Raw genomic sequence first — 17,283 nt, forward strand, 5'->3', positions numbered from 1 at the left:
GTCTTTGTAGCTTACCACAAAGCATAACACTGAAGATGTTAAGACGATGCACCACCGCACCCAAAGACAAAAGACTTAGTCCTAACCTTACAGTTAGTTTTTACCAAGTATATACATGCAAGTATCTGCACTCCAGTGTAAATGCCCTAGTAACTTCACCAAAGACAAAGGAGCTGGTATCAGGCACACCCACCGTAGTAGCCCAAAACACCTTGCTTTGCCACACCCCCACGGGTACTCAGCAGTAATTGACATTAAGCAATAAGTGTAAACTTGACTTAGCTATGGTAAACAACCAGGGTTGGTAAATCTTGTGCCAGCCACCGCGGTCATACAAGAAACCCAAATTAACTGTATACGGCGTAAAGAGTGGCACAACAATATTAAACTAACTAAGGCTAAAACATAACCAAGCCGTCATAAGCCAAAGTTACCCATAAACTCACCCTAAAAACGACCTTAGTATTCATGATAAACCTATTGCCACGAAAGCTATGACACAAACTGGGATTAGATACCCCACTATGCCTAGCCATAAATCCAGATCCTCCACCCACCCGAGTATCCGCCCGAGAACTACGAGCACAAACGCTTAAAACTCTAAGGACTTGGCGGTACCCCAAACCCACCTAGAGGAGCCTGTTCTGTAATCGATAACCCACGATACACCTAACCACTTCTAGCCAAAACAGCCTATATACCGCCGTCGTCAGTTTGCCTTAATTGAGAGTGCAACAGCAAACACAATAACCACCACGCGCTAAAAAGACAGGTCAAGGTATAGCCCATGAAGTGGAAGAAATGGGCTACATTTTCTATAATAGAACATTCACGAAAAGGGGTATGAAATCTACCCCTAGAAGGCGGATTTAGCAGTAAAAAAAGACAATAAAACTTTTTTTAAGACGGCCCTGGGGTACGTACATACCGCCCGTCACCCTCCTCATATACTGCCCACCAATAATACTTAATACAACTAGCCAAAGATAAGAAGAGGTAAGTCGTAACAAGGTAAGTGTACTGGAAAGTGCACTTAGCATACCAAGATGTAGCTACAACATTAAAGCATTCAGCTTACACCTGAAAGATATCTGCCAATAACCAGATCATCTTGAAGCCTATCCTAGCCCACCCATCTCCCCAATAACCACCAAAAAACCCCCAACAATACTCAACTAAAACATTCTACACCTTAGTATAGGCGATAGAAAAGGAACACCTGGCGCGATAGAAAAAACGTACCGTAAGGGATTGATGAAATAACAATGAAACCACAAGCACTAAACAGCAAAGATTAACCCTTGTACCTTTTGCATCATGATTTAGCAAGAACAACCAGGCAAAACGAATTTAAGCCTGCCACCCCGAAACCCAAGCGAGCTACTTACAGGCAGCCATCCCAGGGCGAACCCGTCTCTGTCGCAAAAGAGTGGGAAGACCTGTTAGTAGAGGTGAAAAGCCAATCGAGCTGGGTGATAGCTGGTTGCCTGTGAAAAGAATTTTAGTTCGCCCTTAACTCCACTCTACGGATATAAACAACCCACATGAAGAGAGTTAAGAGTAATTTAGAGGAGGTACAGCCCCTCTAAAAAAGGACACAACCTCCTATAGCGGATAACTAACCACCTTAACTAAATGTGGGCCCTAAAGCAGCCACCAATAATGAGTGCGTCAAAGCTCTAAACAAAAAATCCCCAAACAACATGAATCCCTACCAATTAACAGGCCAATCTATAACAATAGAAGAATTAATGCTAAAATAAGTAACCTAGGGCCACTCCCTCTAAAGCACAAGCTTACATCCGCACATTATTAACAGGAATTAATATCTAAACTCAAACAAGCCCTTATATTTACCCCCACTGTTAACCCAACCCAGGAGTGCTTACTAGAAAGATTAAAATCTGTAGAAGGAACTAGGCAAATCCAGGACCCGACTGTTTACCAAAAACATAGCCTTCAGCCAACCAAGTATTGAAGGTGACGCCTGCCCAGTGACATTAGGTTCAACGGCCGCGGTATCCTAACCGTGCGAAGGTAGCACAATCAATTGTCTCATAAATAGGGACTTGTATGAATGGCTAAACGAGGCCCTAACTGTCTCCTGCAGACAATCAGTGAAATTGATCTCCTTGTGCAAAAGCAAGGATAATATCGTAAGACGAGAAGACCCTGTGGAACTTAAAAATCACTAGCCACCCCAAACATCTCAATCTCCCTACTAGGGCTGCAGATTACCATAAACCTGGCTAACATTTTTTGGTTGGGGCGACCTTGGAGAAAAACCAATCCTCCAAAAACAAGACCTTACCTCTTGATCAAGAGCAACCACTCAACATGCCAACAGTAACCAGACCCAATACAATTGATTAATGAACCAAGCTACCCCAGGGATAACAGCGCAATCCCCTCCAAGAGCCCATATCGACGAGGGGGCTTACGACCTCGATGTTGGATCAGGACATCCTAGTGGTGCAGCCGCTACTAAGGGTTCGTTTGTTCAACGATTAATAGTCCTACGTGATCTGAGTTCAGACCGGAGCAATCCAGGTCGGTTTCTATCTATGATAAACCTCTCCTAGTACGAAAGGACCGAAGAGGTGGGGCCTATACAACAAGCACGCCCCCTCTTTAAATAATGTACCCAACTAAATTATAAAAAGAATAACCATTTAACCCAAAACAAGGGCATATGCTAGCGTGGCAGAGCTCGGCAAATGCAAAAGGCTTAAGCCCTTTACCCAGAGGTTCAAGTCCTCTCCCTAGCTCCAAAATACCAATGGCCCTACCCATAATCACAGTACAACTGACCATATTCCTGTCCTACATAATTCCAATCCTGATCGCTGTCGCTTTCCTTACACTAGTAGAACGAAAGATTTTAAGCTACATACAAGCTCGAAAAGGACCAAACATCGTAGGTCCATTCGGACTTTTACAGCCTATGGCAGATGGAGTTAAACTATTTATCAAAGAACCCATCAAACCATCTACCTCATCGCCCGTCCTATTCCTAATTACACCCATACTAGCCCTCCTACTAGCAATCACAATCTGAGCCCCCCTACCCCTACCCTTCTCACTCACAGACTTAAATCTGGGATTTTTATTCCTCCTAGCAATATCAAGCCTCACAGTATACTCTACCCTATGATCAGGCTGAGCATCAAACTCAAAATACGCCCTAATTGGCTCCCTACGAGCCGTAGCACAAACCATTTCCTACGAGGTTACCCTAGCCATTATCCTCCTATCAGTAATTATCCTAAGTGGAAACTACACGATAACTACCCTAGCCATCACCCAAGAACCAATATACTTGGCCTTCTCCTCATGGCCCTTAGCAATAATATGATTCATCTCTACACTCGCTGAAACTAATCGTGCCCCATTTGACTTAACCGAAGGAGAATCCGAACTAGTATCAGGCTTCAATGTAGAATATGCTGCAGGTCCATTCGCCCTATTCTTCTTAGCAGAATACGCAAACATCATATTAATGAATACACTAACCACTATCCTATTTTTTAACCCCAGCAGCATTAACTTGCCCGATGAAATATTCCCAATTATCCTCGCCACAAAAACATTACTCCTCTCCTCAATCTTCCTATGAATCCGAGCTTCATATCCACGATTCCGATATGACCAACTCATACATCTCTTATGGAAAAACTTCCTACCCCTCACACTAGCACTCTGCCTTTGACACACTAGCATACCTATTAGCTACGCAGGTCTCCCTCCTTGTCTAAGGAAATGTGCCTGAATGTTAAAGGGTCACTATGATAAAGTGAACATAGAGGTCTACCAACCCTCTCATTTCCTCAACAATTTAGAAAAGTAGGAATTGAACCTACACAAGAGAGATCAAAACTCTCCATACTCCCCTTATATTATTTCCTAGTAAGGTAAGCTAATAAAGCTATCGGGCCCATACCCCGAAAATGATGGTTTAACCCCTTCCCCTACTAATAAACCCACACGCAAAATTACTCTCATACTTAAGCCTTATCCTCGGAACCTCCATTACAATTTCAAGCAACCATTGAACAGCAGCCTGAACTGGCCTAGAAATCAACACCCTTGCCATCATTCCCCTCATCTCCAAATCTCACCACCCCCGAGCCATCGAAGCCACAATCAAATATTTCCTAGTACAGGCAGCTGCCTCGACATTAATCCTATTCGCAGGAACAATCAATGCATGACACACCGGACAATGAGATATCACTCAACTAACCCACTCAACCCCATCCCTCTTACTAACAACAGCAATCGCAATAAAACTAGGACTAGTCCCATTCCACTTTTGATTCCCAGAAGTACTCCAGGGATCTCCACTAACAACTGCACTAATCCTGTCAACAGTAATAAAACTACCCCCAATCACTATCCTCCTTATAACCCACCACACATTAAACTCTACACTCCTAACCTTCATAGCCCTAACCTCCGCCGCCATTGGAGGTTGAATAGGCCTAAATCAAACCCAAATTCGAAAAATCCTGGCCTTCTCATCTATCTCTCACCTAGGGTGAATAACTATTATCCTCATCTACAACCCCAAATTAACCCTACTAACATTCTACCTATACATTACACTTACAACTGCAGTATTCCTAACCATCAACACAATCAAAACCCTAAAACTAGCAACAACAATAACTTCTTGAACAAAATCCCCAGCTCTAAATGCAACCCTAATGCTCACTCTACTGTCTCTAGCAGGACTCCCGCCCCTAACAGGATTTATGCCTAAATGACTAATCATCCAAGAACTGACAAAGCAAGAAATGACTACAACAGCCACAATCATTGCCCTGCTATCACTTCTTAGTCTATTCTTCTACCTCCGCTTAGCATACCATTCAACAATCACACTGCCCCCAAACTGCACAAACCACATAAAAATGTGACATATTAATACCAAAACATACACGCCCACCGCCATCCTTACCTCTACATCAATTTGACTACTACCACTTACCCCTATAATCACCTCATCCATCTAAAAGAAGCTTAGGATAGACTTTAAACCAAAGGCCTTCAAAGCCTTAAACAAGAGTTAAAACCTCTTAGCTTCTGCTAAAACCCGTAGGACACTAACCTACATCTCCTGAATGCAACTCAGGCACTTTAATTAAGCTAGGACTTCCTAGGCAGATGGGCCTCGATCCCATAATACCCTAATTAACAGCTAGATGCTCTAACCTGCGAGCTTCTGCCTACCAGACTCTGGCACATTATTAATGTACATCGATGAGCTTGCAACTCAACATGAATTTCACTACAGAGCCGATAAGAAGAGGGATTAAACCTCTGTAAAAAGGACTACAGCCTAACGCTTAAACACTCAGCCATCTTACCTGTGACTTTAATTAACCGATGATTATTTTCAACAAACCACAAAGACATTGGAACCCTATACTTAATCTTCGGAGCATGAGCCGGCATAATCGGCACTGCCCTCAGCCTTCTTATTCGCGCAGAACTTGGTCAACCAGGGACCCTCCTAGGAGATGATCAAATCTACAACGTAATCGTCACCGCCCATGCCTTCGTCATAATCTTCTTTATAGTTATACCAATTATGATCGGAGGTTTCGGAAACTGACTTGTTCCACTTATACTCGGCGCCCCCGACATAGCATTCCCACGCATAAATAACATGAGCTTCTGGCTACTCCCTCCATCCTTTCTTCTCCTACTAGCCTCTTCCACCGTAGAAGCTGGAGCAGGCACAGGCTGAACTGTATACCCACCACTCGCTGGTAACCTCGCCCACGCCGGACCCTCAGTAGACCTAGCTATTTTCTCACTCCACTTAGCAGGAATTTCATCCATCCTAGGAGCCATTAACTTCATCACAACCGCCATTAACATAAAACCCCCCACACTCTCCCAATACCAAACACCCCTATTTGTATGATCAGTCCTAATCACTGCCGTCCTCCTACTTCTCTCACTCCCAGTACTCGCTGCAGGCATCACTATACTGCTCACTGACCGAAACCTAAACACCACATTCTTTGACCCAGCTGGAGGAGGAGATCCTATCCTTTACCAACATCTTTTCTGATTCTTTGGCCACCCGGAAGTATACATCCTCATTCTCCCAGGATTTGGAGTTATCTCCCACGTAGTCACATACTACGCAGGTAAAAAGGAACCCTTCGGCTACATGGGAATAGTATGAGCCATATTATCAATCGGATTCCTGGGCTTCATCGTATGAGCCCACCACATATTCACAGTAGGAATAGACGTAGACACCCGCGCATACTTCACATCTGCAACCATAATCATCGCCATTCCAACCGGCATCAAAGTATTCAGTTGACTAGCCACACTGCATGGAGGTACTATCAAATGGGATCCCCCAATACTATGGGCCCTCGGCTTTATCTTCCTATTTACTGTTGGAGGCCTAACAGGAATCGTACTAGCAAATTCATCACTGGACATTGCACTGCACGACACCTACTACGTGGTAGCCCACTTCCACTATGTCTTATCCATAGGAGCCGTATTTGCAATTCTAGCAGGATTTACACACTGATTTCCACTATTTACGGGATTTACCTTACATCCGACATGAGCCAAAACCCACTTCGGGGTAATATTTATTGGAGTAAACCTAACCTTCTTTCCCCAACACTTCCTAGGACTAGCAGGAATACCCCGCCGATACTCAGACTACCCAGACGCTTACACACTGTGAAACACCATATCCTCAATTGGCTCCCTAATCTCATTAACCGCCGTTATCATACTAATATTCATCATCTGAGAAGCTTTCGCATCAAAACGAAAAGTTATGCAACCAGAGCTTACTACAACTAATATCGAATGAATTCACGGCTGCCCCCCTCCTTATCACACCTTCGAAGAACCAGCCTTCGTTCAAGTCCAAGAAAGGAAGGAATCGAACCCTCACACACTGGTTTCAAGCCAGCCGCATCAAACCGCTTATGCTTCTTTCTTATGAGACGTTAGTATAACCAACTACATAGCCTTGTCAAGGCTAAGTTACAGGAAAAATCCTGTACATCTCTAATGGCCAACCACTCCCAACTAGGATTCCAAGACGCCTCATCCCCAATTATAGAAGAACTTGTAGAATTCCACGACCACGCCCTAATAGTCGCCCTAGCAATCTGCAGCTTAGTACTATACCTCCTCTCCTTGATACTCATAGAAAAACTATCTTCAAACACTGTCGACGCCCAAGAAGTCGAACTAATCTGAACAATCTTACCAGCAATCGTCCTTGTCATATTAGCCCTTCCATCTCTACAAATCCTTTACATAATAGACGAACTTGACCAACCCGACTTAACACTAAAAGCCATTGGTCACCAATGATATTGAAGCTACGAATATACCGACTTCAACGACCTCACATTCGACTCTTACATAGTCCCAACAACAGAGCTTCCACTAGGACACTTCCGACTGCTAGAAGTTGATCACCGTATCATTGTTCCAATAGAATCCCCAATCCGCATTATTATCACAGCTGATGACGTACTTCACTCATGAGCTGTCCCTACTTTAGGAGTAAAAACAGATGCAATTCCAGGACGATTGAACCAGTCATCATTCATCACCACCCGTCCAGGAATTTTTTATGGCCAATGCTCAGAAATTTGCGGGGCAAACCACAGCTACATACCAATTGTTGTAGAATCCACACCCCTCACTCACTTTGAAACCTGAGCCTCCCTATTACAATCCTAATCATTAAGAAGCTATGCCACAGCACTAGCCTTTTAAGCTAGAAAAAGAGGGCTACGCCCTCCTTAATGATATGCCTCAACTAAACCCAAACCCCTGATTCTTCATCATACTAATCACATGACTTGTATTTGCATTAACCATCCAACCCAAACTTTTATCATTTATTAGCCCAAACCCCCCACTCAACAAGTCATCCGCCAAAACTAAAACCACCTCATGAACTTGACCATGAACCTAAGCTTCTTTGACCAATTTACAAGCCCATGCCTTTTAGGAATCCCCTTAATTGTTATCTCAATATTATTTCCCTCCTTACTAATCCCAAACTTTGATAACCGATGAGTTACCAACCGCCTATCTACTCTACAATCCTGACTTCTAAACCTCATTACCAAACAACTAATAATCCCCATAGACAAAAAGGGCCACAAATGAGCCCTAATCCTCACATCCCTAACAATCCTTCTATTAACAATCAATCTACTAGGACTACTTCCATACACATTTACCCCCACCACTCAACTATCAATAAACATAGCACTAGCCTTTCCTCTATGGTTTGCCACCCTACTCACAGGCCTACGAAACCAACCCTCAATTTCCTTAGGCCACCTCCTTCCCGAAGGTACCCCAGCCATACTGATCCCAATTCTAATCCTAATCGAAACTACCAGCCTACTAATTCGCCCACTAGCCCTAGCAGTTCGCCTTACAGCCAACCTCACAGCAGGTCACCTCCTTATTCAACTTATCTCAACAGCTGCAACAGCTCTTCTTCCAATTATACCAACAATCTCCGTCCTAACTACAATCATCCTCCTCCTACTCACAATTCTAGAAGTTGCAGTAGCTATAATCCAAGCCTACGTTTTTGTCCTGCTACTTAGCCTATACTTACAAGAAAACATCTAATGGCCCACCAAGCACACTCTTACCACATAGTCGACCCAAGCCCCTGACCAATCTTTGGAGCAGCTGCCGCCCTGCTCATAACCACAGGACTAACAATATGATTCCACTATAACTCACCACACCTACTACTCACTGGTTTCGCCTCCATAATCCTAGTCATAATCCAATGGTGACGAGACATTGTACGAGAAAGCACATTCCAAGGGCACCACACACCCACCGTACAAAAAGGTCTACGGTACGGTATAATCCTGTTTATTACATCAGAAGCCTTCTTCTTCCTAGGCTTCTTCTGAGCCTTCTTCCACTCAAGCCTCGCACCCACCCCAGAACTAGGAGGACAATGACCCCCCACAGGCATCAAACCCCTAAATCCCCTAGAAGTTCCTCTCCTAAACACCGCTATCCTATTAGCCTCAGGTGTAACAGTCACTTGAACACACCACAGTATCACAGAAGGTAACCGCAAACAAGCGATCCAAGCACTAACTCTAACAATCCTACTAGGATTCTACTTTACCGCTCTCCAGGCAATAGAATATTACGATGCACCTTTTTCAATTGCAGACAGCGTATATGGCTCAACCTTCTTCGTCGCTACTGGATTCCACGGACTTCACGTAATTATTGGATCCACCTTCCTATCAATCTGCCTACTACGTCTAATTAAATTTCACTTCACCTCAAACCACCATTTTGGCTTTGAGGCAGCAGCTTGATACTGACACTTCGTAGACGTCATCTGATTATTCCTCTACATAACCATCTACTGATGAGGATCCTGCTCTTCTAGTATAATAATTACAATTGACTTCCAATCTCTAGAATCTGGTAAAACTCCAGAGAAGAGCAATAAACATAATAATATTTATATTCACACTATCCCTAGCCCTAACCACAATCCTTACCTTAGTAAACTTCTGATTAGCCCAAATGTCTCCGGACTCAGAAAAACTCTCACCCTACGAATGCGGATTCGACCCCCTAGGCTCTGCTCGACTTCCATTTTCAATCCGATTCTTCCTCAGTAGCAATCCTATTCCTCCTATTCGACCTAGAAATCGCCCTCCTCCTGCCACTCCCATGAGCAACTCAGCTATCATACCCAACCACTACACTATCCTGAACCCTTATCTTACTTACCCTCCTCACACTAGGACTAATCTACGAATGAGCACAAGGAGGACTAGAATGAGCAGAATAACATATAGAAAGTTAGTCTAACTAAGACAATTGACTTCGGCTCAATAAATCATAGTAGCACCCTATGACTTTCTCTATGTCCATCCTTCACTTAAGCTTCTACTCAGCCTTCACCCTAAGCAGCCTAGGACTGGCCTTCCACCGCACCCACTTGGTCTCAGCCCTACTATGTCTAGAAAGTATAATATTATCCCTATACACTATACTATCTATATGACCCATTGAAACTAACACAACATCGGCCTCCCTAATCCCAGTACTTATATTAACATTTTCCGCCTGCGAAGCCGGGGTAGGTCTCGCAATACTAGTAGCCTCCACCCGAACTCACGGCTCAGACCACCTACACAACCTAAACATACTGCAATGCTAAAGATTATTATCCCAACCATCATACTTCTCCCCATAACCTTCCTATCAAGCCGAAAACACCTATGGACTAACACCACCATACACAGCCTACTAATCGCCACCGCAGCTCTGCAATGATTAACCCCCACCTACTACCCCCACAAAAACCTAACCCCATTAACAGGCATTGACCAAATTTCTTCTCCCCTATTAGTTCTGTCATGCTGACTCCTACCCCTCATAATATTAGCAAGCCAAAACCACCTACAATCCGAACCCACCTCACGCAAACGCATCTTTATTGCAGCACTAACCATCTCCCAGCCCCTTCTGATCATTGCCTTCTCAGCCACAGAACTCATACTATTTTACATTTCATTTGAAGCAACCTTAATCCCAACCCTAATCCTAATCACACGATGAGGTAACCAACCAGAACGACTGAACGCTGGAATCTATTTCCTATTCTATACACTAATCAGCTCAATCCCACTACTTGTCGCCATCCTTTACGCCCACACCCAGACCAACACACTCCACCTTACCATGCTTAAACTAACAAACACCCTTCACACCACCCCCTGAACAAACTTACTCCTAAACTTAGCTCTCCTAACAGCATTCATAGTAAAAGCCCCACTATATGGACTTCACCTATGACTCCCCAAAGCTCACGTAGAAGCTCCAATTGCAGGATCCATATTACTTGCTGCTCTTCTCCTAAAACTAGGAGGATATGGTATCATACGAATTACCATATTGACAAACCCCCTACCAAGCTCCCTACACTACACGTTTATTGCCCTAGCCCTATGAGGAGCTCTAATAACCAGCTCCATATGTTTACGACAAACTGACCTTAAATCACTAATTGCTTACTCCTCCGTTAGCCACATAGGCCTAGTCATCACCGCTAGCTTAATCCAAACCCACTGATCTTTCTCCGGGGCCATAATCCTTATAATTTCACACGGCTTAACCTCATCTATATTATTTTGCTTAGCCAACACTAACTACGAACGAACACACAGCCGAATCTTACTCCTTACACGTGGCCTACAACCCCTCCTACCCCTCATAGCCATCTGATGGCTCCTAGCCAACTTAACAAACATAGCCCTTCCACCAACCACCAACCTCATAGCAGAACTTACAATCATAATCGCCCTATTCAACTGATCTCCCCTCACAATTATCCTCACAGGAATAACAACCCTACTAACCGCCTCATACACACTATATATACTCCTAATAACTCAACGAGGTCCAACACCAACCCACATCACATCTATCCAAAACTCAAATACTCGAGAACACCTCCTAATAACCCTGCACACAATCCCCATACTCCTCCTAATTCTTAAACCAGAACTAATCTCAGGAATTATCTCATGCAAGTATAGTTTACCTAAAACATTAGACCGTGACTCTAAAAACAGAAGTTAAACCCTTCTTACCTGCCGAGGGGAGGCCCTACCAGCAAGAACTGCTAATTCCTGTGTCTGAGCATAAAACCTCAGTCCCCTTGACTTTTAAAGGATAGTAGAAATCCACTGGTCTTAGGAACCACCCACCTTGGTGCAAATCCAAGTAAAAGTAATGGAACCAGCCCTCCTCATTAACACCCTCATAATTCTCACACTACTCGTCATCCTAACCCCCATTCTCCTACCTCTCCTATCAAAAACAATAAAAACCACCCCAACCCTAATTACACATACCACTAAAACAGCTTTCATCATTAGCCTAGCCCCTATGTCCCTATTTATATGGACAAACACAGAAAGCATCACATCCTACTGAGAATTAAAGTTCATTATAACATTCAAAATCCCCCTCAGCTTTAAATTCGACCAATATTCCATAATATTCTTCCCGATCGCTTTACTCGTCACGTGGTCAATCCTACAATTTGCAACATGATACATACACCTGGAACCCCACATTACAAAATTTTTCTCATACCTATCAATATTCCTAATCGCCATGCTAACCCTCACAGCAGCTAACAACATATTCCTCCTATTCATTGGCTGAGAAGGAGTAGGCATCATATCTTTCATGCTGATTGGGTGATGGTATGGCCGAGCAGATGCTAACACAGCTGCCCTCCAAGCCGTACTATACAACCGAATTGGCGATATCGGCTTAATTCTAACCATAGCATGACTCGCCCTGACCTCCAACACCTGAGAAATACAAACCTGCCCGACCCACATACAGACACTACCACTCCTAGGACTCATTCTAGCCGCCACGGGAAAATCAGCCCAATTTGGCCTCCACCCGTGACTACCTGCAGCCATGGAGGGCCCAACACCTGTCTCCGCCTTACTTCACTCCAGCACCATAGTAGTAGCCGGAATTTTCCTATTAATCCGCACCCATTACATATTAGAAACCAACCAACTTGCTCTCACCCTATGCCTATGCCTAGGAGCTCTCTCCACCCTATTCGCCGCCACCTGTGCCCTCACACAAAATGACATCAAAAAAATTATCGCCTTCTCCACCTCCAGCCAACTAGGACTTATGATAGTTACCATTGGACTAAACCTCCCACAACTAGCCTTCCTTCATATCTCAACACACGCTTTCTTCAAAGCCATATTATTTTTATGCTCAGGATCAATCATCCACAACCTTAATGGAGAACAAGACATTCGAAAAATGGGCAACCTCCAAAAAATATTACCAACTACCACCTCCTGCTTTACCATCGGCAACCTAGCACTCATAGGCACCCCATTCCTAGCTGGATTTTACTCAAAAGATGTAATTATCGAAAACCTTAACACCTCCTACTTAAACACCTGAGCACTACTACTCACACTCCTAGCCACGGCATTCACCGCAACTTACAGCATACGCATAACCTTAATAGTACAGACAGGGCAAACCCGAACTAACCCTGCAATTATAATAGACGAAAATAACCCTTCGATCACCCAACCCCTCACCCGCCTTACATTAGGCAGCATCATAGCAGGACTACTCATCACATCATACATCACTCCGACCAGCATCTCACCAATAACTATACCAACCCTTACCAAAACAGCTGCCATAACCACCACCATAATAGGACTCATCCTAGCCCTAGAACTCTCAACCCTAACACACAATTTCTATCACCCAAAACAAACCCCATATATAAATTTCTCCTCCTCCCTAGGCTACTTCAACCCACTCACACATCGCCTTAACATCACCAAACTCCTAAACAACAGCCAAAAAATTGCAACCCACCTTGTAGATTTATCCTGATACAAAAAAATAGGCCCAGAAGGCCTCACCGACTTCCAATTAAAACTAACCAAAACATCAACAATCCTACACACCGGACTAATCAAAACTTACTTAACATCATTTGCACTATCAACCCTAATCATCCTATCTACACAATAAATTAATGGCCCCCAACCTACGAAAATCCCACCCCTTACTAAAAATAATTAATAACTCCCTAATCGACCTACCCACACCCTCCAATATCTCTGTCTGATGGAATTTCGGGTCACTCCTAGGCATCTGCCTCCTAACACAAATTACAACCGGCCTACTATTAGCCGCCCATTACACTGCAGATACTACACTAGCCTTCTCATCCGTAGCCCACACTTGCCGAAACGTTCAATACGGATGACTAATCCGAAACCTACACGCAAACGGAGCATCATTCTTTTTCATTTGCATCTACTTCCACATCGGACGAGGATTCTACTATGGCTCCTACCTTTACAAAGAGACCTGAAACACAGGTGTCATCCTTCTCCTTACCCTAATAGCAACAGCCTTCGTAGGCTATGTTTTACCATGAGGACAGATATCCTTCTGAGGAGCCACCGTAATCACCAACCTATTCTCAGCTGTCCCATACATCGGCCAATCTCTAGTAGAATGAGCCTGAGGGGGGTTCTCAGTGGACAACCCAACCCTAACCCGATTCTTCACCCTCCACTTCCTCCTCCCCTTCGCAATCGCAGGAATTACACTAATCCACCTGACCTTCCTACACGAATCAGGCTCAAACAACCCCCTCGGCATCATCTCAAACTGCGACAAAATCCCCTTCCACCCGTACTTCTCCCTAAAAGATATCCTAGGGTTTGCATTCATATTCCTACCACTAACAACCCTAGCCCTATTCTCACCAAACTTGCTAGGAGACCCAGAAAACTTCACTCCAGCAAACCCCCTAGTAACTCCCCCACATATTAAACCAGAGTGATATTTTCTATTTGCATACGCCATTCTACGCTCCATCCCAAATAAGCTGGGAGGAGTACTAGCCCTAGCCGCCTCAGTCCTAGTACTTTTCTTATGTCCTCTGCTACACAAATCCAAACAACGCACAATAACTTTCCGACCCCTGTCCCAACTACTCTTCTGAACCCTCACTGCAAACCTATTTATCCTCACATGAGTAGGGAGCCAACCAGTAGAACACCCATTCATCATCATCGGCCAACTAGCCTCAATCACATACTTCACAATTATTCTAATCCTATTCCCCATCACCCAAACCCTAGAGAACAAGATACTTAAATACTAAAACACTCTAATAGTTTATTAAAACATTGGTCTTGTAAGCCAAAGAGTGAAGACTTATGCCCCTTCTTAGAGTTATACCTCCCCACCTCAACCAAAGGTCCCTCCCCAACATTTAACAGTTTCGCGGAGAGGGGCCTTTATTGCCCCACCCCCCTTAACCTCAACCAAAGGTCCCTCCCCAACATTTAACAGTTTCGCGGAGAGGGGCCTTTATTGCCCCACCCCCCTTAACCTCAACCAAAGGTCCCTCCCCAACATTTAACAGTTTCGCGGAGAGGGNCCTTTATTGCCCCNCCCCCCTTAACCTCAACCAGTGACCCACCACAAAAAATTACCCCCCCCTACCCCCCCATCCACTTTTACAACTTATGTACTTCTGTGCATTCACTTTATAACCCCATTTCAATGCACCTCTCTAGGCGTATTTCTCAATGTTTGAACTGATCCCATAGCATGTCAACGGATACGAACTCGACACAAGCCATTTCTACCAATGTACTAAAAGAATCCATGGCACAAGGAATACAGACATAGATAACTTCGTGCTAAAACCATAAAACGCTGCTTTATACATCCCTAATTTCAAGCATACGGGAGTGCTTTACCCCATCCCGCCAATCGTATCTAGGCAAAACCGCAGCATTTCTCGTAGTGCCGGTTTCTAAAGGACTGGGTTATTTATTAGTCGTGCACCTCACGTGAAACCATCAACTCGACGTAGAAAATGTCCTACGTTACTAGCGTCAGGCCCATACTTTCCCCCTACACCCTCGCCCGACTTGCGCTTTTGCGCCTCTGGTTCCTATTTCAGGGCCATCTATAGGCGTTATCCCCACAACTTGTCATTCACAGATACATCTGCTGACCTATGTATCAACATTTGGCCTCTTTATCTTGTCACTGGTCGGTTCTCTACTTTTGGTTCTCTTTTTTTTGGGGTAACTTCACCGGACCCCCCCGGCGGTGCGAGATGAGCTTACTATTGCGTGACGTGGGCATCGGTGGACTTCGGCCGATTCCTCTCTTTCCTTCGGTTTTACTGAATGAGACGGTGTCATGTGTCCGGGGAATCATTTTGACACTGATGCACTTTGTCATGCATTTCTCATGTCTATATTACATCCTTCAATTTATGAGGTTATTTAATTAATGCTCGTAGACATAAAAATTTTTATTTTTGCTTCCTCTAACTTTTCTGCTGATTGCCATCCCAGCTAGAGAAATCTTCCTAGATACGACACTAAAAATTTTTAATTTTTATCATCATTTCAACACATGTTCAAATTTTTTATCACCGCCTAATTTGCCCTAAAAAAAATTTCCATTTCATCAAAATTTTAAAAATTTTTCATATTATCTTCACGCAAATACCTTAGCAAATTTCCCCTAAAATTTTTCACTTCTCCACTATTTGATCCTTACCAAAAAATTCACATACAACATAGGCAAAATCACCCCATTACACCCCCCCTCACACCCCACCCCAAAACTTATTCACCAAACACCAAAAAATCACCTACAATCCCCAACAAACTAGTACCTGATCAGAAAAAGAGGAATTAAACCCCTACCTCCAACTCCCAAAGCTGGTATTCTCTACTAAACTACTTTCTGCTTTATACCCCCTACACCGCCCGAATCGCCCCCCGAGATAACCCACGAACCATTTCCAATACCACAAACAGAGTTAACAACAGCCCCCACCCAGCCACTAGAAACAACCCTGCCCCTCATGAATAAAACATAGCCACCCCACTAAAATCCAACCGAACAAAAAACTCACCACCACTATCTACAACACCTACCCCAAACTTCCAATCCCCACTAACCCCGCCAATCAAGAACNCAATTACAAGCACCAACACCAACCCCAAACCATACCCCACTACCCGTCAATCCCCCCAAGCCTCAGGAAAAGGATCAGCCGCCAAGGCCACAGAATATACAAAAACCACCAGCATCCCCCCCAAATAAACCATAAACAACACCAAGGAAACAAAAGACAACCCCAAACTCATTAACCACCCACATCCAACAACAGATGCTAACACCAACCCTACCACCCCATAATACGGAGACGGATTAGACGCAACAGCCAACCCCGCCAAAACCAAGCACACCCCCAAAAAAATCACAAAATATGTCATAATAATTTCTGCTTGGCCTCTCTCCAAAACCTGCGGCCTGAAAAGCCGCCGTTGTCTAATTCAACTACAGAAACCTTACCCCAACAAACTTTTAGACCTCTATCCTAATCACCCCAACCTCACCCACAAAAACCTACAAAACATCTATTTAACTAAATTTTCTGCAAACCCACCTAAGAACTATCAAACAGACTAACCCACACCCACAATACTCCCCGATAAAACCCCCATCCCACAAAATCGCCTAACTATACAACTCCTACATGACTTCGCTACTAAACCACCTAACAACCCATACCATAAATTTGACTGTTCAAACGACCCTAACACCATACTTACCCTAAACCCCCCAAACAAAAAATTATACCCCCCC

The 17,283-nt window shown here is 44.0% G+C and overlaps 13 protein-coding genes and 24 non-coding genes across 37 annotated transcripts; 28 read left to right on the plus strand and 9 right to left on the minus strand. All coding sequences in view use genetic code 2, as the record gives it.

Annotated features, from left to right (window-relative positions):
• On the plus strand, positions 1-69 carry trnF(gaa). The gene has a single exon. It is a non-coding gene; the product is annotated as a tRNA-Phe (tRNA).
• On the plus strand, positions 69-1,043 carry JR084_mgr02. Its single transcript has one exon. It is a non-coding gene; the product is annotated as a 12S ribosomal RNA (ribosomal RNA).
• trnV(uac) lies at positions 1,043-1,115 on the plus strand. The gene has a single exon. It is a non-coding gene; the product is annotated as a tRNA-Val (tRNA).
• On the plus strand, positions 1,115-2,692 carry JR084_mgr01. The gene has a single exon. It is a non-coding gene; the product is annotated as a 16S ribosomal RNA (ribosomal RNA).
• A 2-nt stretch (positions 2,693-2,694) lies between these two features.
• Positions 2,695-2,768, plus strand: trnL(uaa). Its single transcript has one exon. It is a non-coding gene; the product is annotated as a tRNA-Leu (tRNA).
• Positions 2,769-2,791: 23 nt separating this feature from the next.
• ND1 (NADH dehydrogenase subunit 1) lies at positions 2,792-3,757 on the plus strand. The gene has a single exon. It carries the CDS (start codon positions 2,792-2,794, stop codon positions 3,755-3,757), a length of 966 nt encoding a protein of 321 aa, YP_009990805.1.
• On the plus strand, positions 3,756-3,828 carry trnI(gau). Its single transcript has one exon. It is a non-coding gene; the product is annotated as a tRNA-Ile (tRNA).
• A 7-nt stretch (positions 3,829-3,835) lies between these two features.
• Positions 3,836-3,906, minus strand: trnQ(uug). The gene has a single exon. It is a non-coding gene; the product is annotated as a tRNA-Gln (tRNA).
• On the plus strand, positions 3,906-3,974 carry trnM(cau). The gene has a single exon. It is a non-coding gene; the product is annotated as a tRNA-Met (tRNA).
• On the plus strand, positions 3,975-5,015 carry ND2 (NADH dehydrogenase subunit 2). Its single transcript has one exon. The coding sequence runs from the start codon at positions 3,975-3,977 to the stop codon at positions 5,013-5,015; it is 1,041 nt and encodes a 346-aa protein (YP_009990806.1).
• A 1-nt stretch (position 5,016) lies between these two features.
• trnW(uca) lies at positions 5,017-5,088 on the plus strand. Its single transcript has one exon. It is a non-coding gene; the product is annotated as a tRNA-Trp (tRNA).
• Position 5,089: 1 nt separating this feature from the next.
• On the minus strand, positions 5,090-5,158 carry trnA(ugc). The gene has a single exon. It is a non-coding gene; the product is annotated as a tRNA-Ala (tRNA).
• trnN(guu) lies at positions 5,159-5,231 on the minus strand. The gene has a single exon. It is a non-coding gene; the product is annotated as a tRNA-Asn (tRNA).
• A 2-nt stretch (positions 5,232-5,233) lies between these two features.
• trnC(gca) lies at positions 5,234-5,300 on the minus strand. Its single transcript has one exon. It is a non-coding gene; the product is annotated as a tRNA-Cys (tRNA).
• Positions 5,301-5,370, minus strand: trnY(gua). The gene has a single exon. It is a non-coding gene; the product is annotated as a tRNA-Tyr (tRNA).
• A 1-nt stretch (position 5,371) lies between these two features.
• COX1 (cytochrome c oxidase subunit I) lies at positions 5,372-6,922 on the plus strand. The gene has a single exon. The coding sequence runs from the start codon at positions 5,372-5,374 to the stop codon at positions 6,920-6,922; it is 1,551 nt and encodes a 516-aa protein (YP_009990807.1).
• Positions 6,914-6,987, minus strand: trnS(uga). Its single transcript has one exon. It is a non-coding gene; the product is annotated as a tRNA-Ser (tRNA).
• Positions 6,988-6,989: 2 nt separating this feature from the next.
• Positions 6,990-7,058, plus strand: trnD(guc). Its single transcript has one exon. It is a non-coding gene; the product is annotated as a tRNA-Asp (tRNA).
• Position 7,059: 1 nt separating this feature from the next.
• Positions 7,060-7,743, plus strand: COX2 (cytochrome c oxidase subunit II). Its single transcript has one exon. It carries the CDS (start codon positions 7,060-7,062, stop codon positions 7,741-7,743), a length of 684 nt encoding a protein of 227 aa, YP_009990808.1.
• Position 7,744: 1 nt separating this feature from the next.
• On the plus strand, positions 7,745-7,812 carry trnK(uuu). Its single transcript has one exon. It is a non-coding gene; the product is annotated as a tRNA-Lys (tRNA).
• Position 7,813: 1 nt separating this feature from the next.
• On the plus strand, positions 7,814-7,981 carry ATP8 (ATP synthase F0 subunit 8). The gene has a single exon. It carries the CDS (start codon positions 7,814-7,816, stop codon positions 7,979-7,981), a length of 168 nt encoding a protein of 55 aa, YP_009990809.1.
• On the plus strand, positions 7,972-8,655 carry ATP6 (ATP synthase F0 subunit 6). Its single transcript has one exon. The coding sequence runs from the start codon at positions 7,972-7,974 to the stop codon at positions 8,653-8,655; it is 684 nt and encodes a 227-aa protein (YP_009990810.1).
• Positions 8,655-9,438, plus strand: COX3 (cytochrome c oxidase subunit III). The gene has a single exon. A coding segment is annotated over exon 1 (784 nt).
• trnG(ucc) lies at positions 9,439-9,507 on the plus strand. Its single transcript has one exon. It is a non-coding gene; the product is annotated as a tRNA-Gly (tRNA).
• On the plus strand, positions 9,508-9,859 carry ND3 (NADH dehydrogenase subunit 3). The gene is given in 2 exon segments: positions 9,508-9,680; positions 9,682-9,859. The coding sequence occupies 2 exon segments, from the start codon at positions 9,508-9,510 to the stop codon at positions 9,857-9,859; spliced, it is 351 nt and encodes a 116-aa protein (YP_009990812.1).
• A 5-nt stretch (positions 9,860-9,864) lies between these two features.
• On the plus strand, positions 9,865-9,933 carry trnR(ucg). The gene has a single exon. It is a non-coding gene; the product is annotated as a tRNA-Arg (tRNA).
• Position 9,934: 1 nt separating this feature from the next.
• On the plus strand, positions 9,935-10,231 carry ND4L (NADH dehydrogenase subunit 4L). Its single transcript has one exon. The coding sequence runs from the start codon at positions 9,935-9,937 to the stop codon at positions 10,229-10,231; it is 297 nt and encodes a 98-aa protein (YP_009990813.1).
• Positions 10,225-11,602, plus strand: ND4 (NADH dehydrogenase subunit 4). Its single transcript has one exon. A coding segment is annotated over exon 1 (1,378 nt).
• Positions 11,603-11,671, plus strand: trnH(gug). Its single transcript has one exon. It is a non-coding gene; the product is annotated as a tRNA-His (tRNA).
• On the plus strand, positions 11,672-11,737 carry trnS(gcu). Its single transcript has one exon. It is a non-coding gene; the product is annotated as a tRNA-Ser (tRNA).
• Positions 11,738-11,808, plus strand: trnL(uag). The gene has a single exon. It is a non-coding gene; the product is annotated as a tRNA-Leu (tRNA).
• ND5 (NADH dehydrogenase subunit 5) lies at positions 11,809-13,617 on the plus strand. The gene has a single exon. The coding sequence runs from the start codon at positions 11,809-11,811 to the stop codon at positions 13,615-13,617; it is 1,809 nt and encodes a 602-aa protein (YP_009990815.1).
• Positions 13,618-13,621: 4 nt separating this feature from the next.
• CYTB (cytochrome b) lies at positions 13,622-14,764 on the plus strand. The gene has a single exon. The coding sequence runs from the start codon at positions 13,622-13,624 to the stop codon at positions 14,762-14,764; it is 1,143 nt and encodes a 380-aa protein (YP_009990816.1).
• An 11-nt stretch (positions 14,765-14,775) lies between these two features.
• trnT(ugu) lies at positions 14,776-14,831 on the plus strand. The gene has a single exon. It is a non-coding gene; the product is annotated as a tRNA-Thr (tRNA).
• A 1,476-nt stretch (positions 14,832-16,307) lies between these two features.
• On the minus strand, positions 16,308-16,377 carry trnP(ugg). The gene has a single exon. It is a non-coding gene; the product is annotated as a tRNA-Pro (tRNA).
• An 11-nt stretch (positions 16,378-16,388) lies between these two features.
• ND6 (NADH dehydrogenase subunit 6) lies at positions 16,389-16,910 on the minus strand. The gene has a single exon. The coding sequence runs from the start codon at positions 16,908-16,910 to the stop codon at positions 16,389-16,391; it is 522 nt and encodes a 173-aa protein (YP_009990817.1).
• Positions 16,911-16,913: 3 nt separating this feature from the next.
• trnE(uuc) lies at positions 16,914-16,984 on the minus strand. Its single transcript has one exon. It is a non-coding gene; the product is annotated as a tRNA-Glu (tRNA).
• Positions 16,985-17,283: the final 299 nt, after the last annotated feature.

This window comes from Colius striatus, mitochondrion, assembly GCF_028858725.1.
Source record: "Colius striatus mitochondrion, complete genome".
In the NCBI taxonomy this organism is placed as follows: Eukaryota; Metazoa; Chordata; class Aves; order Coliiformes; family Coliidae; genus Colius; species Colius striatus.